Source organism: Westerdykella ornata (assembly GCF_010094085.1).
Source record: "Westerdykella ornata strain CBS 379.55 unplaced genomic scaffold EI97scaffold_6, whole genome shotgun sequence".
NCBI classification, from domain to species: domain Eukaryota; kingdom Fungi; phylum Ascomycota; class Dothideomycetes; order Pleosporales; family Sporormiaceae; genus Westerdykella; species Westerdykella ornata.
In genome coordinates, this window is record NW_022986856.1 from 284,392 (window position 1) to 302,968 (window position 18,577).

Here is an 18,577-nt window from a genome sequence, read left to right on the forward strand (position 1 = left end):
GGCCGCTCGTTGGGGTTTTAAGATCGCACCTGGAAAGCCGCAGTAGTAACGGACACGCGCAGCCACGTACTTAGGTAGTCGATGTACGTGCTAGGGAAGACTGCATAGCTGTATTCTGTCGGCACCTTTGAGGCTGTTGCGGTGCCTTCACCACTGCCTGCCTCAACTGTGCAGTCGATTACCATTTACCAAAAACAATTCAATGTTTACAAGTACAGCGACATTGGGATGTCACTTGAGACCGATAGAAGGATTGGGGCTAATACAAAAGAAGCTTAGGTTCTGCAGTACTGCCAGGCACCATCTTCGCCCCCATCCGTGTGTTCGGCGAGCCATTGAGAGATAGCCATGTTATCATGTGCCTCACGCCATATCGAGAGCGGCTCAGCAGTTGTCCATAGCTCTTTGAAACTTCCTGCTGATCCAGATGGTGGGGTAAAGCGCAAAGCCACATTCTGACGTTTCTGGTTCGAAGACGTACCGTTTGTGAGGTAGCAGTTTGCCTAGAACTGAAGTCCAACACCGGAAATTGGTGCTTGGAAATCCGCTGGTGTCGTCTTGAGAACGACAAAGGTACATCGGGAATTGTGTCAGCTCTCGGTACCTTCAACACGGCTCCAGTCAATGTAGCCGCCGAGCAAACTATAAGTCAAGCAGGTTTCCCTCACCCCAACCCTCTTTTTCAGCACTCCACCTGCACTTCCTGCTCGCTTCAACACAGCTGCCTGGGGTAGCTCGTCATTGTTTATCCCTGCTTGCGCAACAATCACCCTTCGATTCGTCTTTGAGCTGTCGTTCGAATCATCTTTCGCTATGCGATTCTCTGCCAAAAGCCTCCTCGTCGGTGCTGCATGCTTCCTTTTCGCTACGACTGCCAGCGCCCAAGATTATTGTGGGTATGATGGGCCGTGGGAGCAATCGGACCTGTCGATGACGGGCGGCCAGGGCGGCGGCGCATTCTGCGAAACCAAGTGGCAGGATGGCATCGTCATGAAGGGTGTCGAAGTTTGGGCCGACGATGGGGGTGTCATCGCCGTCCAGTTCACCTATTCAGACGGAACCCTGAGTCCTATTTGGGGCAGGACTGGTGGCTCGACCGGGCATGGCAGGATTGACTGGGATCCCGAATCAGATACAATCAAGAATGTGGTGACTTGGGGCAATGGAGTTGCCCAGTATCTTGGACGTGTTGTCATTGAGACACAATCAGGAAAGTCCCTAGATGTTGGCAGGAAACCAGAAGCCCACCAGTCGGATTGGCCGATGCCGGTACACTCCGGTATCATGCTTGCAGCATTCGGGGGTTCTGGGACCCGTATCGACAGGCTCGGCTTTATATTCCTGAAAAGCAAAGTCAAACATGTTACAGTCGATGACGTAAAATTCGAGGATACGCCAGAAGAACTCAACAAGAGGAAACAGTATGCCCACCATCTCAGCAAATCTAGCTAAAGTAGTCACTAACACCTCTCCAGGGGTATCGCAACAGAGACGGTCGACTGGGCCGACCACACCAACAATCACGATACAGCCGAAGAGACATACACTTTTGCAAAGAACGAGGGGAGAGAGGTCTGGAAAGCCTATACCATCAGATCGACCGCCAGTTTCGGCTTCAAGGAAGCTATCGAAGTATCCGGCGAACTCCTCGGCATTGGTGCCAAGAGCAACACCGAGCTCTCCTTTGGTGTCGAAACTGGGAGGGAAGAGACCAACACCTGGAGAGACACTGTCACAATCAATTACTCGATTGCGACGAAGCTGGCGCCTGGGCAGCGGGTGTACTGCAGGTCTTACTGTCAAAAGGGTACCTACGACGGGTCTTTCACGGCTACGGTTACTATGAAATTGGAGGATGGGACCGAGTTCAAATTCAAGGAGAAGGGCACCATGAAACAGCTAATGTACACCCAGGCTACTTCGGAATGCGACGATAAGCCGTTTACGGATGGGCCTGGTGCGGAACACTTTCACAGTAACAGACGCGCTGTGAAGTTCATCGCGTAGGTGGTATGACCACCACTTGGTTGTGCTGGCCATGTCTTCTCTTTTCGCCCGCCGGATGGAGTTCATTTTTCACGATGCAGGGCAGCGACATTGTGCAGAGCACATGCAGAACATGTCGTACCTTCTGCAATCTGCAGATGTACGGGATAATGGCTGCATCCTAGAGACGGCTTTCATTGTACCCATCTGTTTCACTTCTTTGTTGTATCTATATTTCCTCTGCGGTAGTATCGATTTGGCATCATCCTGCGTGTAGACAGACCGCTAAGCGAATCTAACCTGCGCTTTTTTGCAGTATGGTGTTCATATTATCATAAGGCGGAATTGCAAGACGAGAAGACTGCATTACATATAGATGCTACCCTATCAGACAAGTGAAGTAACATGAAGAGTACCACTCCCTACGGCATAATAAACAGCAAAATGGCGATTCCTTGAACGCCAGAGCGCACAGCACAGCCTTATCGATTCCATGCCTCCTTCCCAAGCATCACTCTCCACCCACTTGCTTCATGTCTGCTTCTTCGCCAAATCCAGATGCCATGCAAACACCTTCCTGAACACCTCCTTTCCTCCACTCTCAATCACATCCCCATGGCACGGCACTATCCTTTCGAAATCCCACTTGTCAATGTTCGCCACGCTCTTTGCAAAGCCCAGCCTATCCCCTGCCGAAATCCCATACCAAATTACTCTTTTCTGCACATTGCCCTTCGTGTTCATGGCCGCACCGAACAGTTTCGTGAGAATGCCGCTTGTCGCGCTCACACCGGCTTTGCTAAATTGCTCCGTGGCGGGTAAGTTGAATAGCAGGTCTGCCTGGATCAACGTCCGGGTGGGCTTGTGGTGGAAAGCGATCTCCTTGTTCGTATGCGCGGGGACGTACTCCCACTCGAATTCCCTATCAAAGTCGGCATCTACGCTCTCCACGGGCTTCGACTTGGAAAAAATGTGCGAAAAGGCTACGTCCTCGTTTCCATTCTTTTTGCGTTTTTCGGGTAGGCCTTCGGGGCCTAGGACTTTGGCGTTGGGGAAGGCTTGGTGCCAGGGGCCCAGGTAGATGTGGTGTTCGATGTCCAGGGCGGTGATGTATTTTACTTCGCCGAGCGTGGAGAGCTTGGTTTTGACTTCCGGGGTGAGTGCGATGGGGGAGAAGACGGCGAGGGTGCCGTTTTGGAGGCGCACTGGTGGGTGTTAGTAGGTACTTGTATTGCTTTGGTCGCACAATGTGGAGAGAGGAGCTGAGGATCGAAGGGAGATGTGGAGGACTTACCGACTGTACCTCTTCCGCCGATCTTTATGAGACCAAAGCGCCAGAATGGTGCGGAGAGAGTGGTGATTGTTCCGGGCACCATATCCCGGATTACCATGACTTTTGCAGGGTCTGAGGGGACGAGTTTCGAGCTCATTGCGGACCAATTGAGGATGTCGTTTATTTATCGAGTAGGGAAACTATGACTGCTGGGATGAGCTGATGAATGTTGAGTCGAAGCTGTATATGTCCTTTTGTTCGAGATGAGCGACGTCAGATCAGATAAAGAGCAGCAAGGTCCAGAATGTTGCATGTGAATATATCATATCGATAACGCGACAGGGAGCCTTGTCCCCCTGCAGGTGTTAGGGACCACCCCCATAAGCACTGGCAGCAGTGCCACTCAGACACAGAGACCACGGACTGTTCTTGTAAATATTCTTGCTTGAATTTTGCAGTCTTAATTCCGTGCAATCTAAAAGCATGCGCAGCCTACCCTCCCAGCTGCAGATCCCCACACAAATTACCCTCTTTGAAACCGGTAACTTAGAGCTTCTTGTTTTGCTTGAAGAAGCTCTTAAACGGCCAATAACCGGTTGCTCTCGGAGTCTATGGGGCTTCCATAGTAAGTGGCACCCATTACCCTATGGTGCTGACTTACTGTGTACTGTGTAAGGGGAGGTCGGCCTGTCTACGCGATTCAGGTAGCGTTGAACTCACGCCCAAGGTCAGCTTCGCTCGGCTAGTTGCCTGCCTTCATCGCTTCCAAATTCCATTTAACACTTAACGGCTTCCTACACTGGACACTTCAACGCTCATTACATTGACCGCTCTTTGAATTCTGGCTGGTATGAGTGCAAGTGCGAACGGCGCAGCCTCATCGGTCGGGGTGTCATGAATAGGACGGGGCGTGGCTGTTGCCTATGCAGGCGTTTTGACGATGGAGCTACATAATGAGAACCTTGGAATGCCCTCGGGTGGCTGAGCTGCAACATCGTATGATGAGGGGCGCTATCTAGCTGGCGCACACCTCGTATATAAGAGAAAACGATAAGTCCTAACCCATCCACCGTCAAGAGTCCCCTAGCGTATCATCAATGCAATGGTCGCGGTCGTATACAGTACACTCCCGCAAGACACCACAGACACTACACCAAGTCAACATAGGTTGTATATCATCCAGCCATCGCCGGATAATAATCTTAACGCAAAAATCAGATCCACTCGGCAAAAGACATTTAGCGGCACAAAGTTCGCGCTCCGCTCATTCGCCATTCTCACTACGACGATTCTCTTTTCTAACATAGGTTGGCTGGTCTGGGCAATCAAGCGATATGGTATCAAGGACGGCTTCGGCACCGTTCAGCAAGGTAGTTGCGCTACGTCTAAGAGGCTGAATCTTGGGTTCCATTTGTGGCTCAATGCGACCTCTACCATCTTACTTGCCGGCAGCAATACGTTCATGCAAACGTTTAGTTCGCCTACGAGAAAAGAGATAGATCGCGCGCATGGAAAGGGGAAATGGCTTCACGTCGGCGTTGTGAGCTTTCGCAACCTTTGGCATGTTTCTTGGAAAAAGGTTATTATTTGCCTTATCCTGGTTTTGAGTTCTGCTCCTCTTCACTTGTTGTAAGTGTTCTATATTGCTGCGTTTCTGAAGAGTCTGTAAGCTAACGTTTCGTTCAGGTACAATTCGTTGGTTTTCCAGGTAGGATAAAAGCCGAAGTTTCTGATGTACAAGGACTGAGGTTTTCCGCGTTACAGTCTCTATCAACAAGCCGTTACGATTGGGCAGTAGTGACCGAGACGTTTCTTACAGGAGCTCCATTCGATGAAACGTTCTCTTTCGCCAACCGCGAAATTGCAGAATCCGAGATGCGCGACTTCGCCGAACTTCAAAGCTGGGTGAAGTCCTACGAGCGCATTGAGAATGGCGAGTGTTTACGCACTTATGGCAATGGATTTCAGACAACGCGACGCCATGTAGCCCTGGTTTCGAGTGAATCCAACAGCAACACCTCTATATTGGCATATGGAACCACATACGGAGCCTCGGAGACAACTAACGGCTGGGTTTGCTCATCTGATGACTGGTGCAACACCGCGCTTCTAAACCCTGCTACATGGTCAGTCTACGACCACCCTATCTCTTACTGCTTGAGCGAGAGGATACCGGAAGCGTGCTCTGTCAAGTTCAGCTTTGAGATCATGAAGATCCTCATTGCATTCAACGCCATTAAGCTCGTTGTTATGGTGTATGTCTTGTGGCGATTTGACGCCGAGGACCTTATTGCGACTACTGGTGATGCTGTTGCATCGTTTCTAAAGTCTGAAGACCCAACAACCCACCACATGTGTTTGGCAAACAAGAGAAATTTACGGGTCTTTTGGAATTGGCCAAGGACCCCAAAACCGTATCCGAACAACACCAAGCGATGGCATCTAGCCGTATCCAAGACGCGATGGCTGGTATTCATCATCTCGTAAGTAACCTTCCTCCATATCCAAGTTACGTCGTCTAACAACGCCTGATACAGCTTGGCAGCATGTATCGGGCTCGTAACCATTTTTTTGGTTATGGGGATCGTATACCTACGAGAAAAAAGTCCTGGCATATCTTTAACAGGACTCTGGAAAATGGGAATCGGTACCATTAACGCCAACGCTCTTGTCTGGGTTTTAGACGAAGGCTTCATCAACACGGTCATAGCGGCAAACGTTCCGCAGCTGTTCCTGGCTGCCCTTTGGATCCTTCACAACAGCATCGTATGCCCGATGTTTTCAGCTGTGGATTGGGATTCCTTCTCCTTTCATCCAAAGACCTTGATGGTCGCCTCGCCCGCGGGAAAGCAGAGGGGTACGTGGCTGCTTGGGGCGCCCCTACTGTACGGCGGTCCTTTGGTCATACTACACATCCTCACCCACTGGATTGTCTCGCAGTCTATCTTCGTGGTGCAAGCGGAAACGTACGACAGATATGGTGGTTTGCTCCCGGATGACACCGTTTCAAACTGTGGATATTCACCCATCGCTATCATATTCACGCTTGTTCTTGGCCTGCTGATTTTTGCCATCACCGTGGCTTTAGGGTTGAGGAAGTTTAGCAAAGGCGGTGCTCCTGTTGTTTCGACTTGTACTGCGGCTATCAGCGCAGCGTGTCATCCAGGGATTGCTCTGAACGAAGAGGCAGTGTATAACGACTTCATGTGGGCAGAAGTTGGAGCTGGATGGACTCCGGTCGGACATTGCTCTTTGATTTCCGGGGATATCTTAATGTCTTACCCTGGATATGCAAGGAAGCCAGTTGAGGGCCGATTGTACGCTTAGGATGAATTTGAAACCTGCACTAGGAATCACTGAATGTAGACAATGTGAGGTTGTCAAGCCTCAGTGGAAACAGTGCGAAGTATTGTCTTACGATCAGACGCCGTCTCTTCCACCACTCATTGAAATAACCCTACTCTAGCACCATGGTCAGGTTCTATTTGACCCTTATATTGGTAATTGTCAAGAGACGACGCTCATAACGCATGCTCACAATTCCAAATATTTTCAGTAGAAGTTACGGCACGATCGCTGTGCACAAATCTTCGTTTTGCTCATGTCGTCCCGTCAGTCTTTTGGTCGGCGATCTGGGGAGTCAATGCGGAAGGACTCCGAAGCTTTCGTTCGATGCTATTGGGAAGCGCTGAGGGATGGCTTCGAGGCTTGTTGAGTCGTAACCGATCGGCCTTTTACATGATACCATCAGGGCAAACCCTTCTAGGAACGCTGCCCTGCTCGTCAGCCGTCTCTTCACCGTGCATTCTCAGCACTGAGTTCGGCCATCAAGCCTCCCACGTCTCTTTTCTTGGCGTCTTCGTCCAGTTTATGCTGGATGAATCTGCTCATATCTTGCACCTTTTGCAGCGCAATATTGGTGCAGTTGAGCAAAGCCAGTGGATCCACGGTAGCACCGCCATATTTAGCAATCTGGCAAACCTCGCCATGTCGGTTCATTGTGACGATTATCTCAGCCTGTCGGACCTGCTCTTCGGCTAAAGTAGCATCCACCAGGAAGATCTCCCCCTCTTCATAGTATGAAAATGTGACGCAGAGAGGCTGGTGAAGGATCGAGAGTGGTATGGGTTCGCGTTCCCTTTCGCTGAGCACAATGGCCTTCTCTCCTTCTACAACTACGTCTGGTCTCCGGAAGTGTTGCAGTGCCGCCATCACTGCAATACAGGAAGCATCAATAAGGCCACCGTCATGGTCAATGATATGAACATCGGCTCTAAGAGCGAAGCACTTCAGACCGGCGATTATACAGAGTGATTCCGTGTCGAGCGCATTGGAGCGACGGATGGCTTTTTCAAGGATGCGCGAAAGGATGACTTCGGCATCTGTGGGCCTGGGAGCTCAGTTAGGTGTCTCGAGCCGTCATGGGAGCGGTGAGTATGCGTACCGTCCGACTTCAAATGCTGGAGATGCCATGGGAGAGAACTCGGTCACGATCTGGAAGATGCCATCGAACTTGCGCTCAGGTAGGGGCGTCGTCACCTCCACTGATATCCGTGCAATTACTCTGGGCAGGGTCAGAGAAGAATAAATCATACACCGGCCGTTGAATCACCTCGTCTTTCCGAGCTCAACGTCCGCAACTCCATATTCGTCTCCAAAGTTGAGCTTTAGCGGCCGAAAAGCGTCAAAAGCGCGGCCATCAAGCCGTATATTCTCCTGGAGCGCTTGTTGTATAAACGTCCGCTCATTGACGGATATCTCCGCCTCTCGAGGCATCTTCCGCAGCACGTTACGACTTGTTGTGATTTCGTAGCTCACTTCTCTCCTCGGGACAAATGGCGGGGCTTCGGCGAAACTCTTTACCGACAGATCTCTTGGCGGATCCTCTTGAGCAACGCTCGGAGATCTCCCTCAACGTCAACACCACCTGAAGTCCACGACACCGATCCCTACAACCGTTGCCGTAACAATGACGACCGCTCATAGACCGACTTTTGATCCAGCCAGGGGAAAGGAAGCCCAACGCGGACCCGCCTACCATCAGCGACTTCTCCCTGCCTACACTCTCCTCAAACACAGGCAACCTGGTCAGGGCGGTGCCGCGGACACTACTAAACGCGACCTTCGGGCAGAGCTGCTAGAAGCCGAGGCGCGCCACTTTGCGAAGAAGAATGGTACCTACGTTTCGGAAGAACAGACCTCTACAGACGCAAAAGCTGCTCCTAAACGAGCGATCGATGAAGTATCACAAGCCGAAGAGAGGGCTACAGATGGGGATGAGGCAAAACGGCGGCGGGTGGAGATGTTAGAAAAGTATAGGGAGATCGATGCAGACGAAAGCAGCGAAAGTAGTGAGAGTAGCGACGAAGAGTGCGTATTGCCTTCCCCCTGACGCATTATCTGGCTGACGATCAGTAGGGACGATGAAGATGACGAAGATGAGACTGTTGCACTCATGCGCGAACTTGAGAAAATCAAAAAGGAACGCGCCGAAGCCAAGGCGAAAGAGGTATGCTATCTCGAAATCAACTCTCAAGTTCCATCATTGACCGTAACCCAGGAAGCAGAGCGCGCAGCGAAGGAGGCGGAACAGCGGGAGGTGGACATTGCACGGGGTAACCCCCTTCTGAATCCTCGTGACTTCACTATCAAGCGTCGATGGGACGACGATGTTGTGTTCAAGAATCAAGCCCGTGGCACTGAGGATCGGGGCAAGAAGAAAGAATTCATCAACGACATGCTGCGATCTGACTTCCACAAGAAGTTTATGGTGAGTGAATCTTACAACTTCCTTGAAGGTTCTGAACTAATCCCGCGATAGTCAAGATACGTCCGATGAAGCCGTCCGAGTTTCCTTATGTAGAACGCCCACCCGGAGAGGCGAGGCTATGCATCATGGGATGCTATTCATTTGCTCCTATCCGATGTCTAAGACGCGGGAGGACCGGTGATGCAAGTTGATCCTTACTCGATTACCAAATATCTATCCGCCTCGGGAACAGCTCTACATCTCGCGGCTCTTGTCCACATCAAAGAATGGTTCGACTGTGGGCTGGCTATCGGAATGTGGATTGCAGACTTTGGCGCAAAGCGGAGGACGGACGGCAGGAGTAGTCTGTATGGGACGGGAACTAGTATACTCGGGCACATGGAGACGGGCAGGTGCCTGCTCTCCCGTCATGGTATACCATAGTGGTATCCAGCCAAACCCTTAAAGGTCGTCTCAGGAGCATTAGGTGTGTGGCGGTAGCAGAGGCCTATATCACCCGACAGTGAGTTGCTCCCACGTATACCAGCCAACGCAGGTCCCCTTGCTTGGTAATCTAGTCTCCGTACGGTCCATTCTCTACGGTAGTTCTCGGGGCAGAACGACGACATCGGTCTGCGGACATAGCGGATACCATTGAGATGCTATCATACAGAAGCATAATCACAGACGTCATTTTCCTTAGCTTTTAGTGCCGCTCGAATCTCTGGAACTGAAGCTTCTCACGCACCTCGTCTCACTCCTCTCCACGCACTCGGCTCCATCTATCCTTTGCCCTGACTCTATCTTCACAATTTCCAAACTACAACGCCTGGCTCCGTCAACCGCAGCTCTCCTGCCATCGACCCCTCAGACGTCATTTCAGGCCGTCTCCGCCATGACAGTCCGATGATCCATTTGCAGGCGTCCAGGAGACGTAAGGCTCGGACGCCATGAGGTTTCGGCAACAAGCCAGCACCTTTTCCACAGAACTGACTGTACTACGGCCTGGAATACGGGCCGTCGGCGTGCGAGTTTCCCGGACGGTGCCAGGGTCTATGGGTATAAACCTGGGGAAAGGAGTGTTTTGTGGAGAACTACGGTGTGCCCTTTTTGGTGTCTGGTTCTTCTTCTCGACTCTCCCACGTTTCTAACGGAAACAACTTTGACTCCTCACTCTTCGCAACAATTACTCACCACGGTACGTACATCAGCGCAAGATATGAAGGCTTGTACAGATTCCCGTTTTACTAAATCGTAAAAGGAAGCGCAATTGCTATGTGCATTGATGTTTGAAGCTTATTAGAAACTTCACGTGCGTAAACGATGAAGACACTTGTTCCGTCAATCTCGAGTCTGAAAGATAGATGAGCTGAGTTTTTGTTGCACTATATATTCTTAAAATTCTTCACGACAGGCTTTTTCTTTTGGCCTGATATTTCGATACTACAATATTTTTTATTGAATTGATTGGCTCACGCGAGATCAGCTGGTCTCGCGTTCTCACGCTCTCCCGAGGTCGCATCTATTCTCGTATTTTTCTTCGCATCAATCGCAAGCCACCCGCAGGGGTCCGCCCCTTTTCACAGACCGCGACAGCAATACGAGCCACAAGGGCGCCATTCCCACGCAACTGTCACAGCCATGCCCTCTCTTTTCTCATCCTCGCGCGACCTGGGCGCCAGCAGACCACAATGGCCTCCGCCGTGGACATAATCACCTACATCGGTATTCCTCTCGCCGTTCTCGGTGTCCTCCCAACCATATACACATGTCTCAAGAGCTTCTTCACCCTGCGCGAAGTCACGAAGACGTTGCAGCGAAATGGCGTCACGGCGATAACGCGCAGCGCGTTGCTTTCCGGGATCGTCGAGATTGAGATTCAGCGCCGCAGCATCATCCCCCTCGATCGCTCGCATCCGAAGTATTTCGCCCTGCGGGAGCAGCACAGTAGCTTGAAGGGCGGGTCGTGGACTTTATTCTACTGGAAAGAGCTGGTGATTGGGGTGAAGAGTTACCGGCTGCAGTACCATGACCAGTTGTCGCAGCCACAGGCGGAGGTACAATTTGAAGCGCTCATAGCGTTTTTGTTGGATAGAGGCGCGATGCCGAGGAAGGAGGGGTGGGCTGATTTAAGGAGTGCAGGGCTTTGGACACCTGCTGGGACGAGGTTGTTGGTGAGCCCGGTGTCGAATGAGGATGTGTTGACTGTGGCTTTGAGTGACGACTCGGATGGAATCCTCAGTTTGAGCCTGAACTGGAAGGCGGAGTGGGATCGAGGGGGAAAGGATAGCCTGCCACCATACTGGGCGAAGATTCAACCGCCTCTGAAGAAGGAGGATGTTTTTGCGAAGATGGAAGAGGAGTCGCGAGCAGGGGCTGAGTCTGATGATCAGAATGAGGTGGAGGCCAAAGGTGGCTTTTTGGATGATGACAGCGCTGACGGCGAACTGGAGAAGGATTCTGCCGTTCGAGTGAGGATCTCCGCAGCGGGTCTTCAAGAAGGACACCCTGAAGATGATCCCAAGACCAAACTGCCGCTCTTCCATATCCGCTCCGAACCCTCCTTTGCCGACTCTACCGCTGGTTTCTGGTTTTGCTGCGCTGTTACTGCTTTGAAGGCCTCTGACGGCGGACTTTGGGCATTTTGCATCCCCGAAGACGTCGTTGCACTCGCTCGAAGAGAGAGTGTTCCATGTGGAGTCATGGTCTTGCTAGGTGCCATGACAGACGATGAGGTGCCTGCCTGGCGTACACCGTACGACGAGCAGGCCGAGAGCTTTGAGAGGCACGTAAAGTTCGCAGAGAGGAGTCGACAAATGGCTGAGGAGAATCGCTTGCCCCCAGCTGAGCGCGAAAAGGCGAGGAGGAAACGTATGGCACAAGAAGCGACGGATTTCCATAATGAGTCCCAGAGACGGATGCGGAGGCTGCAGCAACGGTACGAAGCTGAAGTGCTGGAAGCTTTGCAAAGTCAACGACTCTCGATATCCATCGTTGCAGAAGCGAATCGGAAATGGCTCGTCAAGAGATTCGACCTTCCCGACACGCTCAGTAGTCGAGACCTGCTTCAACAAGTGTTGTACGGAATGGTCCAAAATGCATCGTTTGCGAAGCGGCTTGCTGCGATGTTGGATTCGTGGAAAAGTTGGAGTCAGTCCGGAGGCATGACGAAGGGCCATTACCTCGACATCAAGCAAGATAATGCGGCGTTCGCATTGGCTAGTTTTGTTCTGGATGCTATAAGAAGCACTGTCAATGAGCCGACCGGCAGTGTGGTTGGGGATCTGCAAGAGTGCCTGAGGATGTGGAACAAGGTTCGTTTGGGCTGATATTGGCTCTATCGCAGGTTGATCGACTGAATGTGGGTATCTTATATCGTAGGCAGTTGGAGCTCAATGAGACGAAACAGGAATAGTATTCGACGTAAACATATCGAAGACTGCCCTTGTAGGGTATTCTTATTACCTGTGATCGTCCATATCGCTAGGTTGACTGAAAAGCCTGTCGGGATTTATTTTGATTGGTTCTGACTCTCGACTGAAGTCGAATTGAGTGAAGTTCCATTGATGAATTTGGCCGTACAACTTGAGGATCCAGGTATGGTACCAGTGCAACGGCTCCTGTGGCTCATGTCAGCCACGTGGGGTCAAGCTAACCTTAAAACGACGAACTGAGACTTGGCACTGACCATCTATCGAACGTCATCCCCAGTTGCACCAGCTTTCTCGCTCCAATTATTCGTCTTCATGATTCCTGGACCACTTTCGCTTGACTATGCACGCCGTATAGCCTAAGGCCGATGCCACGGACGATACCCTCCCTCACCCTTTCCTCCCTATACGCAAAATGTCCTCCAACTCCACCGAACGGACACCGTTGATATCATCCTTGTCGCAGGGTTCGGCTTCTAGCACACAAGTCCCACAGAAGCCACAACGGAGCGTAACATTCAACCCTACGGTATTTTCGAGTAGCCCCAGACAGTTTTCGGTCGCCGAAACCACCGAGTCCTCGTCATACCCAGCCAGCCATGGCGGACCTCCAGTGTTATCGACCCTCAACAATAAATTGAGGAGAAGAAATAGCTCCGGTGCCCCTGCATGGCCACCGCCTGCGCCTCTTCCGAAGTTGGGGCCCCAGCGTACGACGAGAACTGCACAGAAGCTAAAGCTCTTACCTGATACAGCGCTGGGAGAGGGGGCGGAGGACGAGGAGAGTGGTCGGGATGTCTATGTACAGTACACTCGCATCAAAGATCCAACAGCGCGAAGAGATGCTGCACGCCTTGGAAAGGCAGACCGTGAACGGTTACCGAGGGTAACGGCATATTGTACAGCCGATACTTACCGGCTGGATGACCTCATGCGCTACTTGAAGGGCAAGGCGAGGCTTAGAGGAGCGCAGCCTAAGCGGTTTGATGAATGCATCTATTCTCCATACAACTACGGCCGTAGAGGGGCAGAGGAAGTGGTGAGCACAGCAGTTCAGGATGGTTGGTCCACAGAGCGCCCAAGGAGGTTTTCGGACAGTGCAATAGAAGTCGATGTTCAAAGCGAAAGACGAAGGGAAGATCTTATCGACCTACAAGAAGGGGAGGGCGCAATTAACGAGATAGAAGACGGAGAGGCCTCATCTCGACCGCATCGACCCTCACAGACGCACTCAGATTCCGACCCTAGCTTGAGCACCGCAGACTTTGATACCATTGTGCACACACCGGAGGTGTTTCTGTTCGAGTATGGCACCATTGTCATATGGGGTATGAGCGTTCAAGAAGAGCAACGGTTTCTCAAGGAGATCGCCAAGTTCGAGGTGGATAAGCTGGCGAAGAGCGATGTCGAAACGGAAGAGTTCAACTTTTACTATACACGCGAATACCAGGCGCGTATCTACAACGACTTCATTAGTTTAAGGGACAAGAAGAATTACATGACCAAACTGGCCATCAGCCATGCCTTGTCGCAGAGCGTAAAGACGTCCTTGTATGAGGCCCTATTGGACGACACTATCGAGAAGACGAAGGACATTCCCCAACAGATATCAAACACCGGAAAGGTTGACCTGAATAAGAAGCAGATCAACATGCGAATTGGGGAGCTGTTCATATTACGGATCAAGATCCATCTTCAGGGGTCTGTGCTAGATGCACCGGAACTTATGTGGGCTGAGCCGCAGCTGGATCCTATATATCAAGCTGTCCGCAGTTACCTTGAGATGGATCAGCGCGTCCGACTCCTAACAGAGCGCCTAGACGTCATAGGGGACCTGCTCAGTGTGCTCAAGGACCAGCTCACAGTGACACATGTGAGTAAATTTTTTTTCGGAATGTTATGCTGAACCAAACTAACTTTGTTAGGGCGAACTCCTTGAGTGGGTTGTCATCTTCTTGATCTTCGTGGAGGTCGTCGTGGCGGTTATCAATATCGTCGTTGACCTCCAAGCGGCTGGCGGTTGATGCACTTTCGGCGGCTTGTATCTACTCCCAATGCTTCTCTTGTATTGTATTATGTATGGGAACTAGAGGCCACCAGCTCCAAATTGTGTATATACTCTTCGGGAGAACGGAGCTGGTTGCTACAAGGGATTATTACCTAGTCGGCGGTGTTCTTGGGTCCATGGATGGCTCACATGGACGAAACAGCAGCGCATGTGCGCTCTTTGGTAGAAATTGCCCCTGTCGTGCCGGGCACGATCGTTGTGCTACGTAGTCACTTGCTTGTGAGTGGCATGACTTGATTACATTGATAAATGTACACATTTTCATCAATCGGTCATAATGAAAGCAAATACCTTACTATCTGCCGTGTGCATCGTCTACTTGAGACCTCATCCGGTCTAGCTTATAGCGGGGTGGGTGGACGTGCCAAGAGCGCCCCGGGCCGGCTCGCGGATTCCCGTGGATGCTCCTGTCCCCATTTTCAGGACGCCCTTTCGCAGTCACACCCACCGATGACCGTTGAGCACGCTTCTTCCTATTCTTTCGCCCAGATGAGCCGGCCCCGATGAGTTGGAACCTGCTTGAGCGATTCATAGAGTCGGACCACTTCAACCAAGACCCCTCGCTGACTGTGGCCTATCTCTCGTGAGTGTCCACACGAACTCTCCCGCTGGTTACCGCATCGCGTCGCCTGCACGGCCACATTTCACATTCACAGCTCGCTGACTTTTACCTTTGTTGCAGGCGCTATGCAGACCATGTCGGTATCCACTATGTCCTATGCTCCAAGCTTCGCCATTTTGCCTACGAAGAGATCGAGTTTTTCCTCCCACAGTACGCAGACCGCTATCCTTCATATCCGCCCAACCGTCGCTGATCCTATTAGGTTATGCCACCTTCTTATCAGCATCGACAATGAGTCTATGGCACTTGAAGAGTTCATAATAGATCTGTGTGAGGAGTCCGTGAATGGAGCTCTTCTGGTGCGCAGGGCATGGCTCGTCGACGACTGGGCGCTAATAAATATCCCAGACCTTCTGGCTCTTCCAGACCTATCTGCACGACCTCTCCAGCGACCCAAGCTCCAACGCCTTCAAAACATGTCGGCGGATCTACAACAAAGTCCAGCGCATTGTGTTTGGCTCGTCGGAGCCTCAGCGCAGAGAGAAGATTAAGGAAAACATCCTTCCCGTCACGGTTCTCTCCAGCTTGGTTGTTGCTAGTATAGCGGCACCTTTTCTTCCAAGACATGCCGGACCGCTGGCCATCGCGCAGGCTCGCAAGCCCCGTCCGGTAGAGGATATGATATCCGATAATGTGCAGACTCACCGGATAGGCCGCAGTAATACCGTAGCTGCTGGCTCGCCACGACCAAGGAGACCGCGGACGGATCAAGGCCACTCGGACCCCGAGGACCAGGCATCATCAAAATCTCGCACGCCTCGTATCAGAGAACCGCATAGTCCCAAAGAAATGCGATGGAAAGCGGTACGGCCGACGCAACCTGATCGGATACCGTCTGCGCAAGAAAGATCCTCGTTACTTGCAGCTGGTCCTGAAGCTCGTTTGAGTTCATCTTCTCTCCCCGATTTCAGCAGTCGTGGAACCTCCAACCTACCGACTCCACCAGCCACTGCGGGACTAGGACCCCTACAAGCCTCACGCAGACATACGCATACTTCTAGACCCCTGACTCCCAACGTCTTAACCCGGAAGCAGAAAATTAGGCTTCTCCGGTCGAACTACTTCCGAAACGAAACGCAGTTCCTCAGCGCCTTGGAAGACATCTCCAATCGGTTGGTAGTTGTGCCCAAGCCAGCCCGCCTCAGTGCTCTGCGAGCCGAGCTCGCCCTGATAGACCAGGATTTGCCGACAGAAGTAGATATCCCTGTGATTTTGCCTGCTACCCTCCCCGATGGCGTAGCCTCACGCAGCCAACACCATCGCATAGTCCGAATAAATCCCGCCGAAGCCACGAGTCTTAACAGCGCAGAGAGAGTGCCATATCTCCTCATGGTTGAGGTCTTAAAGGAGGACTTCGACTTTGATCCTGATAGTGAACAGAATCAACAGCTTCTAGAGAAGCTGATGATGGAGAAGGGGACCACAAGGCGACGGCTCTTTGACATTACCAACGCAGAGCATTCAGCCTATGTCCGAACGCCGCCGGGTGGAGCTGACAGTGTTTTTGAGCCAGCAAACGGTGATCTCAGTAGTAAATCGCTGATCACAGACACGACTGATGATGACATTGCTGCAAGCATGTCTCGGGTTTCGTTACCGAGCTCTTCCACGGTCACAGCAAAAGCGCCTGCACCTCGGTCCTCGAGTGGTGCGAACACCATGTCTTCCCTAGCAACCGTTTCCACACCAAGGACATCGGACATGGAGATCAGCAGGTCGAACAGCCCTGGCGCTCGCAAACTCCCGCTTCCTTCAAGTCGCACTCAAGGTGCTGACCAGCCTGATTTTTCTGCGCTCGCAACGCACATGCGAACCGCGGCTCAGATGCTGGCGCAACTTGAGGCGAGTAGCTCGAAACGGCCAAAGTCCGAAGTGGCTGCCATCAAAGCTAAAATCATCGCAAGCATGCAATCTTTGGAGGAGCAAAGTTTCCTTGCGGAGGATGCGACACCGACCTTCGACTCCATCATAGCAGATACTGACCCGGCGCTGATCACGGCTGATCCGGAGGCAATCGAGGATGGCGTAACGGTTGCAGCAAACCCGGGCGCTGGCGCGGCGCGCATGGAGAACGACCTCAAGACTGGAGGCATGCAGAGGAACGGCGATCGAGACGACCCAAGCGCAGCGACCTTTGGAGAGGAGTGGAGCTCGAAGAAGGAACGTATTCGAAGGTCATCCCCATATGGTCACATGAAGAACTGGGACATCATCAGTGTCATAGTCAAGACTGGAGCAGACCTTCGACAGGAAGCATTCGCTTGCCAGTTAATACAAGTCTGTGCGAAGATATGGGAGGACGCGGACGTCCCCGTGTGGACTAAACGTATGCGAATCCTGGTCACCGGGGAGTCTTCTGGACTCATCGAGACAATCACCAACGGTGTCTCTTTGCACTCCTTGAAGCGTAGCCTTACGTTAGCAAGCATTGCTGCAGGGACTAATCCGAGGAAACGGATTGCGACTCTGAAAGACCATTTTGTGAAAACATTCGGCGATCCGGAGTCCGAAACGTACATCGCTGGTGTAGACGCTTTCACGCGTTCGTTAGCGGCCTACAGCATCATCTCCTACGTGCTGCAGTTGAAGGATCGACATAATGGTAATCTGCTGATCGACAACATGGGCCATATCATACACATCGATTTCGGCTTTATGCTGTCGAACTCTCCGGGTTCTATGGGGTTTGAGGCAGCTCCCTTTAAGCTTACGCAGGAATACGTTGATGTGTTGGGCGGCTTGACCTCGCCTTCCTTTGACCAATTCAAGACGTTATGCAAGAGAGCCTTTCTGGCGTTGCGCAAAGACGCGGAACGGTTGATCATGTTAGTGGACATGATGGGTAAGCAGAGTAGGATGCCTTGCTTTGCTGCTGGACCTGCCGGCGTCACCAATTCCTTGCGAGCAAGGTTGATGTTGCATCTCAGCAAGGAAGAGGCGGAAGCCTTCGTTGAAGAGCTGATCGCGAAGAGCGTAGGAAGCTATTATACCCGACTGTGAGTAATCTTGCATTGATGTGTATATAGTCTGACAACATTCTCCAGTTACGACACTTTCCAGTACCGCACACAGGGCATCTACTGATTTCCGTCTGCTGTTCTTCACATTACCGTTTGCGCGTTACCCAAGACCCGCGCAGTTCGATTGGGCATTGGTTAGGCATTTTTGGCATCAATAATGGTGTTCTCGTTTATCTGCTATGATGATGGCATTGGGGCGCGGAACGGTGGACATACCATTTGCTTGTTGATCTCAAGACAGGGTGTGGGAGTGCGCATTGGATGAATGATGATGGCTGAAAGATGTGCATTACCACTGGCGTATAAAAGGTAAATATCTATCTTCGGGAACCAAGCGACATAGTGTCAACAGCTTAGTTGAACCACCCCACATAACTTCGCAGTCGAATTCCGAGGCGTGGTACCTCCAAGTGGTGTGAAATGGGTAA

At 51.7% G+C, this 18,577-nt stretch overlaps 8 protein-coding genes across 8 annotated transcripts; 6 read left to right on the forward strand and 2 right to left on the reverse strand.

Annotated features, from left to right (window-relative positions):
- The first annotated feature begins 351 nt into the window (after positions 1-351).
- On the forward strand, positions 352-2,351 carry EI97DRAFT_465932 (uncharacterized protein). The gene is made up of 2 exons (XM_033801505.1): positions 352-1,421; positions 1,476-2,351. The coding sequence occupies exons 1-2, from the start codon at positions 814-816 to the stop codon at positions 2,005-2,007; spliced, it is 1,140 nt and encodes a 379-aa protein (XP_033655350.1). The 5' UTR covers positions 352-813; the 3' UTR covers positions 2,008-2,351.
- EI97DRAFT_431885 (uncharacterized protein) lies at positions 2,332-3,639 on the reverse strand. The gene is made up of 2 exons (XM_033798041.1): positions 3,281-3,639; positions 2,332-3,191 (listed from the first exon to the last, which is right to left on the reverse strand). The coding sequence occupies exons 1-2, from the start codon at positions 3,414-3,416 to the stop codon at positions 2,518-2,520; spliced, it is 810 nt and encodes a 269-aa protein (XP_033655351.1). The 5' UTR covers positions 3,417-3,639; the 3' UTR covers positions 2,332-2,517.
- A 722-nt stretch (positions 3,640-4,361) lies between these two features.
- Positions 4,362-6,586, forward strand: EI97DRAFT_374085 (uncharacterized protein; the record flags this gene model as incomplete). The annotated part of the gene is made up of 4 exons (XM_033795435.1): positions 4,362-4,574; positions 4,748-4,859; positions 5,001-5,742; positions 5,797-6,586. The coding sequence occupies 4 exons, from the start codon at positions 4,362-4,364 to the stop codon at positions 6,584-6,586; spliced, it is 1,857 nt and encodes a 618-aa protein (XP_033655352.1).
- A 468-nt stretch (positions 6,587-7,054) lies between these two features.
- EI97DRAFT_374218 (uncharacterized protein) lies at positions 7,055-8,035 on the reverse strand (the record flags this gene model as incomplete). The annotated part of the gene is made up of 3 exons (XM_033795442.1): positions 7,055-7,649; positions 7,704-7,823; positions 7,872-8,035. The coding sequence occupies 3 exons, from the start codon at positions 8,033-8,035 to the stop codon at positions 7,055-7,057; spliced, it is 879 nt and encodes a 292-aa protein (XP_033655353.1).
- Positions 8,036-8,228: 193 nt separating this feature from the next.
- EI97DRAFT_449250 (Cwf15/Cwc15 cell cycle control protein) lies at positions 8,229-9,098 on the forward strand (the record flags this gene model as incomplete). The annotated part of the gene is made up of 4 exons (XM_033800207.1): positions 8,229-8,629; positions 8,678-8,768; positions 8,820-9,029; positions 9,081-9,098. 4 exons carry the CDS (start codon positions 8,229-8,231, stop codon positions 9,096-9,098), a joined length of 720 nt encoding a protein of 239 aa, XP_033655354.1.
- Positions 9,099-10,391: 1,293 nt separating this feature from the next.
- On the forward strand, positions 10,392-12,585 carry EI97DRAFT_431889 (uncharacterized protein). The gene has a single exon (XM_033798042.1). It carries the CDS (start codon positions 10,700-10,702, stop codon positions 12,335-12,337), a length of 1,638 nt encoding a protein of 545 aa, XP_033655355.1. The 5' UTR covers positions 10,392-10,699; the 3' UTR covers positions 12,338-12,585.
- A 125-nt stretch (positions 12,586-12,710) lies between these two features.
- EI97DRAFT_415451 (sporulation protein-like protein RMD1) lies at positions 12,711-14,792 on the forward strand. Its single transcript, XM_033796859.1, has 2 exons — positions 12,711-14,312; positions 14,365-14,792. Exons 1-2 carry the CDS (start codon positions 12,855-12,857, stop codon positions 14,461-14,463), a joined length of 1,557 nt encoding a protein of 518 aa, XP_033655356.1. The 5' UTR covers positions 12,711-12,854; the 3' UTR covers positions 14,464-14,792.
- Positions 14,793-14,941: 149 nt separating this feature from the next.
- On the forward strand, positions 14,942-18,532 carry EI97DRAFT_431891 (phosphatidylinositol 4-kinase-like protein PIK1). The gene is made up of 5 exons (XM_033798043.1): positions 14,942-15,090; positions 15,190-15,279; positions 15,332-15,428; positions 15,478-18,125; positions 18,174-18,532. The coding sequence occupies exons 1-5, from the start codon at positions 15,011-15,013 to the stop codon at positions 18,211-18,213; spliced, it is 2,955 nt and encodes a 984-aa protein (XP_033655357.1). The 5' UTR covers positions 14,942-15,010; the 3' UTR covers positions 18,214-18,532.
- The last annotated feature ends 45 nt before the right edge of the window (positions 18,533-18,577 follow it).

Excerpts from the sequence above, each read along its gene's own strand:
- EI97DRAFT_431889 (XM_033798042.1), top strand. The coding sequence starts at position 10,700 with ATGGCCTCCGCCGTGGACATAATCACCTACATCGGTATTCCTCTCGCC.
- EI97DRAFT_465932 (XM_033801505.1), top strand. The coding sequence starts at position 814 with ATGCGATTCTCTGCCAAAAGCCTCCTCGTCGGTGCTGCATGCTTCCTT. Across the intron at positions 1,422-1,475 it reads GAACTCAACAAGAGGAAACA|GGGTATCGCAACAGAGACGG; the intron begins GTATGCCCACCA and ends ACACCTCTCCAG.
- EI97DRAFT_415451 (XM_033796859.1), top strand. The coding sequence starts at position 12,855 with ATGTCCTCCAACTCCACCGAACGGACACCGTTGATATCATCCTTGTCG. Across the intron at positions 14,313-14,364 it reads ACCAGCTCACAGTGACACAT|GGCGAACTCCTTGAGTGGGT; the intron begins GTGAGTAAATTT and ends TAACTTTGTTAG.
- EI97DRAFT_431885 (XM_033798041.1), bottom strand. The coding sequence starts at position 3,416 with ATGAGCTCGAAACTCGTCCCCTCAGACCCTGCAAAAGTCATGGTAATC. Across the intron at positions 3,192-3,280 it reads CGGCGGAAGAGGTACAGTCG|TGCGCCTCCAAAACGGCACC; the intron begins GTAAGTCCTCCA and ends AACACCCACCAG.
- EI97DRAFT_431891 (XM_033798043.1), top strand. The coding sequence starts at position 15,011 with ATGAGTTGGAACCTGCTTGAGCGATTCATAGAGTCGGACCACTTCAAC. Across the intron at positions 15,280-15,331 it reads ATCGAGTTTTTCCTCCCACA|GTTATGCCACCTTCTTATCA; the intron begins GTACGCAGACCG and ends TGATCCTATTAG. Across the intron at positions 18,126-18,173 it reads GGAAGCTATTATACCCGACT|TTACGACACTTTCCAGTACC; the intron begins GTGAGTAATCTT and ends AACATTCTCCAG.